Raw genomic sequence first — 12,152 nt, 5'->3', positions numbered from 1 at the left:
ATTGTGGGACATTGCTGTGCGCAATTGGCTGCCGCGTTCGCCCACAAATATACAGTCAATTCACTTTACAGTGTGTTCTGCCCTTGCAGGGACCGGCCCAGGGGTGGGGTGACTGGCAGGTAGGGCGGGGCGGGTCGGATTGCCTGGTGCCCCTCGCCCCCGCCCCCTGCACTCGGTGACTGGCAGGGAGGGCGTGGCGGGGCGGATTGCCTGGTGCCCCCCCCCCCCGCCGCCTCCTGCACGCGGTGCAGCGCCATGAGTCGGAGAGACGCTGTTGTGATCCTCTCCGCAGCGCGAACCCCAATAGGTAACACAGAGAGAGCAGCGCCACAGCCCGACAGCGGGGGGGGACCCCCGGACACTGGGGGGACCCCCGGACACTGGGGACCCCGGACACTGGGGACCCCCGGACACTGGTGCGTTGACCCCCGGACACTGGGGACCCCCGGACACTGGGGGGTTGAACCCCGGACACTGGGGTGTTGACCCCCGGACACTGGGGGGTTGACCCCCGGGCACTGGGGGGTTGACCCCCGGACACTGGGGGAGACCCCCGGACACTGGGGACCCCCGGACACTGTGGACCCCCGGACACTGGGGCGTTGACCCCCGGACCCCGGGGGGGTTGACCCCCGGACACTGGGGGGTTGACCCCCGGACACTGGGAGGTTGACCCCCGGACACTGGGGGGTTGACCCCCGGACACTGGGGGGTTGACCCCCGGACACTGGGGACCCCCGGACACTGGGAGTGACCCCCGGACACTGGGGACCCCCGGACACTGGGGACCCCCGGACACTGGGGGAAACCCCCGGACACTGGGGGAAACCCCCGGACACTGGGGGTGTGTGTGTGTGTGTGTGTGGAGGCGCTGCTCTGGAGGCGGATTTCCTGCAAACAGCTGAAGGATAATTGAAGCTGTTTGTGCCTTCACCATCACTATTACCATCACCACAGCGCCCCCCCCCCCCAGCCCCCTGCCCCCTCCTGAACCCCCTGCCCCCCCCAGCCCCTGCTCCCCCCCTGCCCCTTCCCTGCAGCCCCCCAGCCCCCTGCCCCCCCCCCTGCCCCTCCCTGCCCCTGCCCCCCCCCCCACCAGCCCCTGCCGGGGAGATAGGTTGAGGGATTTGGGAAATAATAATAATAAATAATAATAATAATAATAGGGCAAAAGGTGCTGTTAAGGGTGGCTGGGGGTGGGGAAAGGGGGGCTGTGGCTGAAGTTGGCAGTCAGTGTTGTGAAGATGGAAGAACGTCAACTTGATAAGCCCCCAGATGAAAGGTTGAAGATGAGGTTTGAATAAATGGTTGATTTGATATTCTGTACTGTCTCCGTGAGCTGACGTGAGCCAATGCCTGAAGTGCGGAGATGCTGACGGGAGCCAAGCAGGAAAGCCTTTGTCTTGTCAACATTAAAAACATAAGAAATAGGAGCAGGAGTAGGCCATTCGGCCCCTCAAGCCTGCCCCGCCATTTAATAAGACCATGGCTGATCTTCTAACCTAATTCCAGTTACCCGCCCTATCCCCATATCCCTTAATCCCTTTAGTTTTTAAAAATCAATCTCAGTCTTGAATATGTTCAATGACATCCTGATGGAAGAGCTCCCTCTTTCACCAATACTGGTGCCAGTGGTCCACAAAATAAGGCATTATACAAATGCAAGTTCTTCCTTTTCTCCAGCCAGATCTTGTTGCATGTGGAGTCCCAGTACACAGCAAGTACACTTAGCTAAAACCTGCTTCTTTTAATCACAGGCTCCACATGTGGTTCCAATGCGAGTTGGGGTCAAAGTAGGAGACATGTCCCTTCAGGATACCATTCTGTGTGATGGCCTAATGGACGCCTTTTATAACTACCACATGGGTGTAACAGGTAAGAACTGTCACTGAATAAATACAAGGTTTGCATTTAAGTACTGGAAATTAATTGCATTTCCCTCTGTTTTCTAACCTCTCTGAGGATCTGTGGTGTTTAGTTCTAAGGCTACCAGCTGCCCTCCAGTATCTCATTAAAGTGGCCGTACTTCATGTGTGAATCCGAGTGGTAAAGGGTCACTGGGCTGTTTGACCATGAGAGGAGATGGAATATCACAGACAAGTCTCTTCCTGTCCACACACAAGCACCTTCCAGCCAGGACCATTGAATGTGATAAGAAGTGGGAACACTGGCTGTATTTTTCCTCCTACTTATACAAACTAATTGTAACATCCCATCTGCTGCCAAGCTGAGACCAGGTAACCTGGCACAAATCTGGGTCTTCCAAGTCTCAGTTCAACGCCAGGCAGTGCCTTTGTCAACCAAGTGCTCAAAGAGAGCAGCTTGGGAATGGAGCAATCTATATGCAGGGTTTGATAAATTTATAAGATAGTATTGTTCTGATTAAAAATGGGGGGCGTTATTTGAATAGAAAATGTTCTTTTTGTTTCTATTTAATCATGTATTGTAACCATTTCTTAAAATTAGATACTGAAATAATGGGCAAAATGTGTTTGAGCTCAGATTGCAATCCAAAGTGCCTGTTCCCAGCCTCCAAGACACAGTCGTGTATTAACTACCTCAGCTGTGGAGGTGCTCATCGATGATTGGAAAAATGTGAACAAATTTACTGGAACAAACCTGAATCCTTTCTGAAGTTCAAAATATGGAGGAGGTTAATTCTGTTCTGAACTGTAAAGGGAACATGACTGTTGACTAAAGATGCTCCTACAAAATACACAGTCACTACACACTTCATAGTTGTGAAGCACTTTAAACATCCTCGCGAATAGAAACATACTATTCTTGGTGGAGACCCAGGCATCCTACATGGCTCAGCCAACTTAAGACCAAAAGATTCTGTGGTTGAATTCCTTGGAAGCTCAAGCTTTTAACCTTTTTAGAGCAACAATATATCTTTAAAATTATCCTCTGTGGTGACAGATAAGCAAAGTCACCCGAGGGCAGTACTTTTACACTGTGATGACTGGCCTAACAGAAGCCAGGAAGGTGTGTGTTATCCTAAAACCACCTTGGAGGGTGTGAATGTGTGAACCAAAGCTGTGCAAGCTCATAGAACGGACGTAGATGTAAAGTAGCATGTTACTTGATAGCCATCATTATGTATAGCTACGGTCTCTTGGCCATGCACATATTTATATAAAGGTTTGAAGCTACAGAACGTTTCCCGAATTACTTTTCTCGTCCTCTCGATGCAGCTGAGAACGTGGCGATGCAGTGGCATGTGAGTCGAGAGGAGCAGGACAAGTTTGCTGTACAGTCCCAGAACCGAACTGAGGCAGCACAGAAAGCTGGCTATTTTGAAAAAGAAATTGTTCCTGTCTCCGTCCCTTCCAGGAGAGGTATGTGCTGTACTCCTAGGAGGAGAGATTTTGAGACTGACTGGTTCATCTGCACGAGCGCGTGTGAGTGCGTGTAGGAGAAGGTTTCAGAAAGTTGCATATTCTAAGCTTTTTCAAGCCTCAAAAACAAATGTCATAGAGGGGACCTCTATAGAGGTATATAAGATGCTGAATGAGATTGAGAAAGTAAACCTACAATAATATATTCAGATATACCAAGCCAGCAGAAAACAAGGTACAGGTTCAGAGTTGTAAAGGACATTATTTAGGACACACAACAAGAAGTGTTTCTTTACACGTTGCTGCAACTGCAGTAGATTACCAGGAGGGATGGCAGAAGCTAGGTTGCTGGACACTTTTTAAAAAAAAACTATGCGGTAATGAGAGATGATAGCATGGATATTCTGGAAGGCTCAGATTGAATAGGCCGAAAGGTTTTATTTATCCAAACCTCTTTTGTGATCTTATGTCATCCAGTCTGCCCTAAACCCTATGGGCTTGCAAGAGGTCTTCCAAACTATTTGGCACTCAACCAGACAGAGGCCAACATTATTCACTTCGACTAACATATGTGCCACACTTGTTTTTAAATGTATAACACTTATAATGAAATTAAAATTTTATTTGGTACTATTGTGTAGCCTCGAAGTGCTACATTTTAATTAGGAGCCTTAATAATCTAACATCATCCTCTCTCTCTCTCTCTCTCTCTCTTCAGGGCCTATCGAGGTGTCAACCGATGAGTTTCCCCGTCACGGAAGCACCTTCGAAGCCATGTCTAAACTAAAGCCGGCTTTTGCAAAGGGCGTATCTGGCACTGTCACTGCTGCTAATGCTTCAGGTCAGCAGAAAGAATCACTTTTGTAATTTGCTTATAAAGTCGTTGAAAAGAAGGCAGTAACTTTACTGACAACACACTCTGTTTGCTGTTCTGCAGGAATAAATGACGGGGCCGCAGCTGTGATTCTGATGAAGAAATCAGAAGCTGACAAGAAATGCCTGAAACCTTTGGCTCAGATTGTATCCTGGGCCGAGGCTGGTTTGGATCCTGCCATTATGGGAGTCGGGCCTATAGCAGCAATAAGGAAGGCCGTAAGTAATACAAGAATATTGTTAATACTTATACCTCTTCACAGCATAGAGCCTTAACCAGACTCAGACATGTTCATTTATTAGCACAACTCTACTTTTATATGGTGTTTCCTGTTTTGGGAATGGGCTATCCTGCAAGTGAGAGAATTGGCAGCTATTCTGCCCCCAGGACTCTGCTATTGTTTTTTAAGCACCTGCAGGAGACTGGGGTCATGGCTCAACTCCAGGTATCTCCCTTTCCCATTTGGAAAAGGTCTGCTCGGTCACTCCTCACATGGCTGATATCATTGACTGAGGAGCGGTCAAATTTTGTCCCCCCTGAAGTAGGGTCAAGCAGATTGTTTTCTTTTCAACCAATGATTCACCCGCAGTGCATTCCATCGTCTTCAGATTCGAGGGTAATGACTTAGATTTACTATTTATTCTAGGTAGAAAAAGCCGGCTGGACGCTGGATGAAGTTGATCTCTTCGAAATCAATGAAGCTTTTGCATCACAGTCTGTAGCTGTTGTCAAGGAACTGGGTATAAACCCAGAGAAGGTGAGAAATGTAGATATAAAAATTGGCACTACAACTAAATGCAATTGATCCTTTTTACTTCCTGATTCACCCAATGGGTCAATGTGGGATGTAATAAAACAACAAATTGCATTTATAAAGCGCCTTTCATGTCGGGAGGATGCATTGACATTGAGCAGAATTGTGTCTTGACCGTCCTTAGCTGTCAGAACTGAAAAGTGATGGAAAAAACCTTGATTATTTTTTCAATCAAAATGTGATCATACCAGGTACGACCAACTTCATGCAAGTCTTAGAATCATATGTAAAAAAGATAAAGGATGCACTGAAGCACAAGGCTCTAATTCCCATGCACTAATGGTTCCAAAAATAACCTGGCCTAATAGTGCCATATAACGCTTGGTTGCAAAATATATATTTTATATTTCCAGTGACATGCTAACTTCCACCACCATGTTAATATGCTAATTAGCTTTCACTGCTCTTCTCTGTCTAAAATATATATTTTTATCTGACTCCAGAAATAAACAGAATCCAGAGTATTGTTCATTTTAGAATTCAATGTTTGATCTGCTATTCAGATTGGTAAACTGGCTTCAAGAACTCTTTGATCACAGACAATAAAAGTCTTTTCTTGATGAAATTATGTTATTAATTTTTTTCTCTCTTCCCCCCCACACCACTCACCACCCTTTGCAGAGGGAGGAAAGCAGGGTCTACTTGAAACTGAGCTGGCTCTAGGGTGACATGCTTAGGAATGCAGTGCTGAAATTGATACAACCTATTTTATTTTTGGTCAGAATGAGTGTCTGACACATGTGGAATCACACCACCATGAGTATGCAAAACAGACTGGGAATTTTAAAATAGGTTTCCTCGTGCTTGTATCAGAATCAGCAAGAATTTAATACTGATTCAAAGCTGAATTCCACTTTAAATGTGGTGGCACTAAAGTTGGTACTACATCCCAGGAGGGCGAACAATAATAATAATTCTTGCATTTGATATAGTGTTTTCACGTCTGGAGGACATCCCAAAGCTCTTCACAGAACACACTGTAAAGTGAATTGACTGTATATTTGTGGGCGAACGTGGCAGCCAATTGCGCACAGCAATGTCCCACAAACAGTTGTAGATTGAAAATGACCAATTTTTATTATTGTTTTTGGTTTTGGAGGGATTATTATTAGGCGTGTGGAATAAGGAAACTTGCCCAAGGTTTCGCCCTGCCTGGAATTGAACTCAGGTCTCTCACTTGCAAAGCGAGTGCTCTAACCACTGAACTACAGGACTCCACAAACCTAGGGCTTTACTCCTAAATATTCTCTAGCCATCCTGATGGAAACATGCCTTTGGGATGGGCCAAATTGAATGTGGCTGATGTGCTCACCAACCAATGCTTGTTTTCCATGCGAAAACATGGTCAGTTTGGGGCGAAAATTACAGATGGCTATGCAACAATAGTAGTGGTTAAGTCAGGGTCTTCAGAAGAATAGAACATTTGGAAGAATAAAGAACACACAATGGATTTCTACTGGGCATCAGAAATAATTGTTTCTCTTTAGCTGTCCCCGCTGAAGTACAAATATTGTTTTTATCTCCTCTGAATCAATCTCTTCAATTGCATCAAGATTATTAACACAATTATTAGCCTGAATCCAGTGTTTGGAATCAACGTTTTTCTTTCAGTAATGAGGTTAATAGTGTTTTGCCAATTGCACAAAAGCTAAGATGAACAACAACAACAACAATAAGATTACATCTGTATAGTGCCTTTCATGTTGGGAGGATGCCCAAGAGAACAAAACCGTGGTGGACTGATTAATTATTTTCTCATTGTGGAAACAAATAAACCTGAAATTATTCTCTTTTTTTTCTTTTATTATGTTCTTACCTGGAGTCAATATTTTTCACACAAACCTTTTAATCCAGCACTATAAAATTAAGTGATATCTCCTTGGAGCTAAAATGACATGCTTAGAAATGGAATGTTGGAATCGAGTCAATTCTCTGAGACAGTCTTGGTAATCCAGTTCCTAAACCAGGTAGCTACAAATACAATACAAAATTACATTAGTATAGCGCCTTTCATGTTGGGTGGATGTCCCAAGGTGCTGGGATATCCAAGCAAAGCAATATCCAAGGTTCTGCTGATGAGAGACCACCCAACGTTCTCAATGGCAAGTTATCCAGCTGTAACTCAACATGTAATCTGGGGCTCCAAGCCTTGGCTCTTGCCAAACTGTGTTTAATATTCTGGGGAATGAGATAAAATGGATATGTCCCTTTAGGGAGAGAGTGCACATTTCATTCCAGATACAAGGATATTTCTATGTATAGATGGCATTTATGTGGAATTCTCAGTCTAGTTTGATGATACTCCTAAGCTTAGCGATGGGTTGATGCATGAGTTAGACACCTTCCCCACCTCTCTCAGCTCCCACTCCCAGCTCGGATGCCAAAGTCAGTATTGTTAAGCATCTTGGGACATCCTCCAAAATATGCTATGTAAATGTAAGTTTTTTTATTGTATAACACCACACTGATTAGACCCAAGGTCACAATTATATATTTGATAATAATCAATCTGAAAATTACACACAAAAAGGGTTGAGTTGTTCAGTGTTTTGATGCCTCCCTGAATATTTGAGTTTTGCAGTAGGGGCAGGAAAGGTTTAATTTCAACTCTGTATAATAAAAGCAACCCAATGATGGGTACTTTGCCAAGCCAGGAGGTAGTTCTTTCCTGTCTGGGAGATTCATTAGAAAGAACATAAAACAAGCTATTTTTTTTGACTCTGGAATTGTCACTCACTCTCAGTCAGAAAAAATTATAAGCAATTACTTTTGTACTACTTATGGGAGGGAAAGTATTTTCAATCAAATACACCTCTCTCAAAGAATCCCTCAGAATATTGTTCTTTTAGTATTAACTGTGATGTTTTGTGTGCCTCATTTATCAATGAGAGTTCATAAGATATCTGATGTCTCTATTTCTTTGGCAATTTAAGTGGGTCAGAGGCATCTATTTTCTTGACTGCCTGGGGGGGAATGAGGGGGAAGAAATAGCAAGGGAGAGAAGAGAGAGAAAGGTTTCCTTGGCAGTTCATGAGCAATGTCTGTCTGAAGCATCTAATTTGTCTGCCATTTGAAGGTGTTTCTTCGGTTTTTAAAAGCTGTGTGTCAGAGACATTTATATTCATGGTATTTTAGAAAGTTTTCCCCTTCCTGGTTTTCCTTTCACACTGGCAAAGACTAATGTTTGAGTGTGGGTTGGAGAGACTTTAGATTTTGACTCTGATATTTTACTGAGTTTTGGAGAGTGGATGAGGGAAGGAATCTAACTGCAAATATTAAACACACAATTCAGTCATTTTAAACCAAGCAATTATTTACTAACAAATATTTGAAATAAATGTTAAAAATCCTCAGATGAAAAGCTAACTGGAGATCACCAACAACAACGTGCACTTCTATAGCGCCCTTCATGCAGGGATGCATCTCAGAACGCTTAACAGTGGTGGAGCTTGACTCCAAGCTGGCGGAGTGTGTGTGTGGGGGGTGGGAGGGGCTGTGGAGAGTTTGACCTAAGCACAGTCGAAGAAGAAGGTTTTCAGACGGGACTTGAAAAAGAGGAGTGAGGCGGCATGGCAGAGGAATTGAGGGAGAGTATTCCAAAGTTCCAGATCAAAGCAAGCTCTAGGTTAATTATTGTAACCCACAAAAGATATATAAAATCTTGAAAGAACAATAATGTATTGCAAGCCAAAAAAGCCAAAGTTAATTTTTTTATTTTAAATGAACAGTAATTTGCATTTATATACCGCCCTTCAAGCGGGGTGACATTTCAGAGCTCTTATAAAACAATAATATTGAGTATACAGCTAACTTGGTCATTCATACGAGTGTTTCTCGAACCTTACAGCATGACACTTTCCCTACAAAAAAATGTCACTATACTTAATAGAAATCACTGTTAACTGAGTTGAGCTGGTTAAGTAAGACTATTTTATTTCATAAAACAGTTTTAAGACAAGATAGAGTAAGAAAAATCGTCAATATCTTGAACTCAGAGCATTCACAAGAGAACTTTTCCAACCTTTGTTGATGTTGAATGTTCTTGGCATTAAACAGTACTTGTACACAATAACACACTGCCGCTTGTGGCACAGTGGCTATGTAATCCATTCAACATTCAACAGCAACAGAAATGATTGTGATTATCAGTCTGCCTCAGGAATTTTTTGTTCCATGTTAAAGTAAATGTTACAATAGCAGTCATGTGCCCACGAAAATAGTCATTACAGTTATGACTTGCAATACACTTTGAGATGTTTCAGTGTGATAAGGCATTACAAAAAATGCTAATTTGTTCTTTCTTAATTAACTTGTAACTGAATCAAAATCAAATCAAATTGGGAAATTTAAGTTCATTCAATAAGGAAACTGATAATTTAATGAGGAAACCATTCAACCATGTATATTGGTGTAAAACCGAATAATAAAGTAACATAAGAGACTATATATCAAAAATAAAGTAGGTTTGATTACCAGTTAAGCTGATATACAATGTACAGTTAATGCCTAATAACTCAACCCTGGCTTAACTTATCACACACTACCATTTAAGTCATCATGCCGTCAATATTCTGGCCACAATTGTTTATGTATTTATACATATGCCTAACTTACCGGTCTGGATAACTCATTACTGAGCCATTGTCCCTTGTAGTGATGAGTTATCAGGAGTTTATTCTGGTTTGATTCAGCAAAGGGAAGATTGGTTGGTTATGTCTAAGCCACGAACTTCAGCTAGGTGTATTACTTTTGATCAAACTGATTGTTTCATACTATGTGATCTCTCTGCTGCTTTCAACACCGTCGACCACTCTATCCTCATCCACCTCAACCTCCACGGCGTTGTCCTTGACTGGTTCAGATCGTACCTCTCAAACCGCCTGCATCTCATCTCCGCAAACGGCTTCTCCTCTAGTCTCCGGACCATCTTGTGTGGCATTCCTCAGGGCTCTGTCCTTGGTCCCCTCCCCTTCAATATCTATATGCTTCCTCTTATGACATCATCCGCAGACATGGGGTCAACTTCCACATGTATCCGGATGACACCCAACTCTACCTCTCTGCCTTCACCCTTGACTCCAGGACCACTGCTGTCCTGAGCTAACTTTCTTCAGTTGAACATCAACAAGACCGAGGCTCTCCTGATTGGCTCTCATCAGAGCCTCCTCACCTCAGGCCCTGACAGCATCACCATCCATGGTTACACACTCCACCTTGCTAAGCCAGTCCGGAACCTTGGGGTCTTGTTTGACCCTCAACTATCCTTTCTATCCCACATCTGCGCCATGACGTGCTCTGCCTTCCCCCACCTCCGCAACATCGCCTGGCTCCGACACTGACTAACACCGCAGGCCGCTAAAACTCTCATATATGCTTTCATTACATCGAGGCCCGACTATGAAAACTCATTGCTTTTTGGTCTCCCCAACTCCTCCCTCCACAGGCTGCAGATCATCCAGAATTTTGCAGCCCTTGCCCTCTCGCACACCAGGCTCCGTGAACCTATCATCCTCATCCTTGCCCAACTCCACTGGCTTCCCATCACATAGAAGATAAAGTTCAAGATCCTGGTCCTCACCTTCAAAGCCCTCCACGGTCTTGCTACCCCCTACCTCTGTGACTTCCTGACCCCCTACCATCCTGTTCACTCCGTCTGCTCAGCGAGCTCCGGCTTCCTTCACGTCCCCTGCCTTGCTCGACCCTCTGGAACTCCATCCCATAGTCCCTCCATCTCGTCCCTCCCTTGACACCTTTAAGACCCATCTCAAGACCCTCCTCTTCGACTATGCTTTTGATCTCCCGGTTTCCCTCCATGGCCTCCACCCTCCTCCACCCCTACCCCCAGCTCAGGTCCGTAACTCTGTCTGTCCAGTGCCTTGGGACATCCTCCCAACGTGAAAAGCACTTTACAAATGTCATTTTGTTGTTGCTGTTGATTGGCAGATTGCTTTTCCGGGGGTAATAATTCCTTCAAAAAAAAATTGGTCACTTCAATCAACGACTGTTTGTGAGACACTGTTGTGTGCAATTGGCGGCCACGTTTCGCACACAAATTATAAGGTCAATTCACTTTACAATATATTCTGTGAAGTGCTTTGAGACGTCTCAAAGATGTGATAAGGCGCTATATCAAAATGCAAGGACTACTATCAGTCTGACTTATTTAGTAGCTCACTTTGAGTAAGAAATAGTGGATTCAAGACCATCGTTGAGACTTTGAACTTGCAGTCTAATACTGGAGGAAGTGTTGCATTGTCACAGGTGCCACCTTTTAGATGAGACATTAAACTGAGGTCCTGATGCCTGTTCAGTTCGATGTTAAAGATTCCACGCTAATATTTTCAATAGAGAAGGCAGTTTCTTCAAGTTTCCTGGCCAACAATTCGCCAAATAAAATTGACAAATCACCTCATAACTCTGTGGGATATTGCTGTGCATATTGGCTGCCACGTTCGCCAACCAAATACAGGTAACACGTTACAGTAAATCCTGTGAAGCACTTTGAGACTCCTCCTGTCAGGAAACAAATTATATCAAATGCAACAATTATAGATTTTATGGGAATTTTGTTATTGCAAATTAGCTGGAACTAAGCTGTGTTACATTGACTGTGATGATGCTTGATGCTGCATTCCCAAAGGTCAAACAACACCACACATCCGAGCGACCGATATAATTTGTATTTGAAGCCTAGTGATATTACTGCTAAAAAATATGGCTGTTGTGATTCGTTTAGTTATCCCTACTCTTGAAATGTCAAACTTTCATTTTCGCCCCAGGTTTTTTAACAACGGAAATTGCAATTACAACAACAACAACTTGCATTTGTATAGCATCTTTTGCATTGGATAACATTTCAGAGCCTTTATAGTGATGTGGTGAATACCTAGCAGTGAAGATACAGTGTTGGCAGCTAACACAGTTAACACAACAAATGCCACTATCATAAATTAAACAGTTGGTTGTTTGGCTTGCTGGTCTTTTTTTCAGACTTTGGCTTCTTGGATTTGTGGAACAGAAATCCTACAGTTACAATTAGCACCAACTAAACCTGGTTGTCAGTATCTAGAATTCGATTTGATTGTAACAAATTAGCAACAGATCTGCTGCCTACATGTACACA

The 12,152-nt window shown here is 43.7% G+C and overlaps 1 protein-coding gene across 1 annotated transcript; it reads left to right on the top strand.

The window, feature by feature from the left end:
* The first annotated feature begins 345 nt into the window (after positions 1-345).
* Positions 346-5,091, top strand: LOC103191217 (acetyl-CoA acetyltransferase 2). The gene is made up of 6 exons (XM_042332517.1): positions 346-366; positions 1,758-1,875; positions 3,198-3,341; positions 4,060-4,182; positions 4,279-4,433; positions 4,862-5,091. Exons 2-6 carry the CDS (start codon positions 1,776-1,778, stop codon positions 5,018-5,020), a joined length of 681 nt encoding a protein of 226 aa, XP_042188451.1. The 5' UTR covers positions 346-366; positions 1,758-1,775; the 3' UTR covers positions 5,021-5,091.
* The last annotated feature ends 7,061 nt before the right edge of the window (positions 5,092-12,152 follow it).

This window comes from Callorhinchus milii, unplaced genomic scaffold (assembly GCF_018977255.1).
Source record: "Callorhinchus milii isolate IMCB2004 unplaced genomic scaffold, IMCB_Cmil_1.0 Scaffold2, whole genome shotgun sequence".
Classification (NCBI taxonomy): domain Eukaryota; kingdom Metazoa; phylum Chordata; class Chondrichthyes; order Chimaeriformes; family Callorhinchidae; genus Callorhinchus; species Callorhinchus milii.
This window is presented reverse-complemented; position numbering and strand designations above follow the sequence as displayed.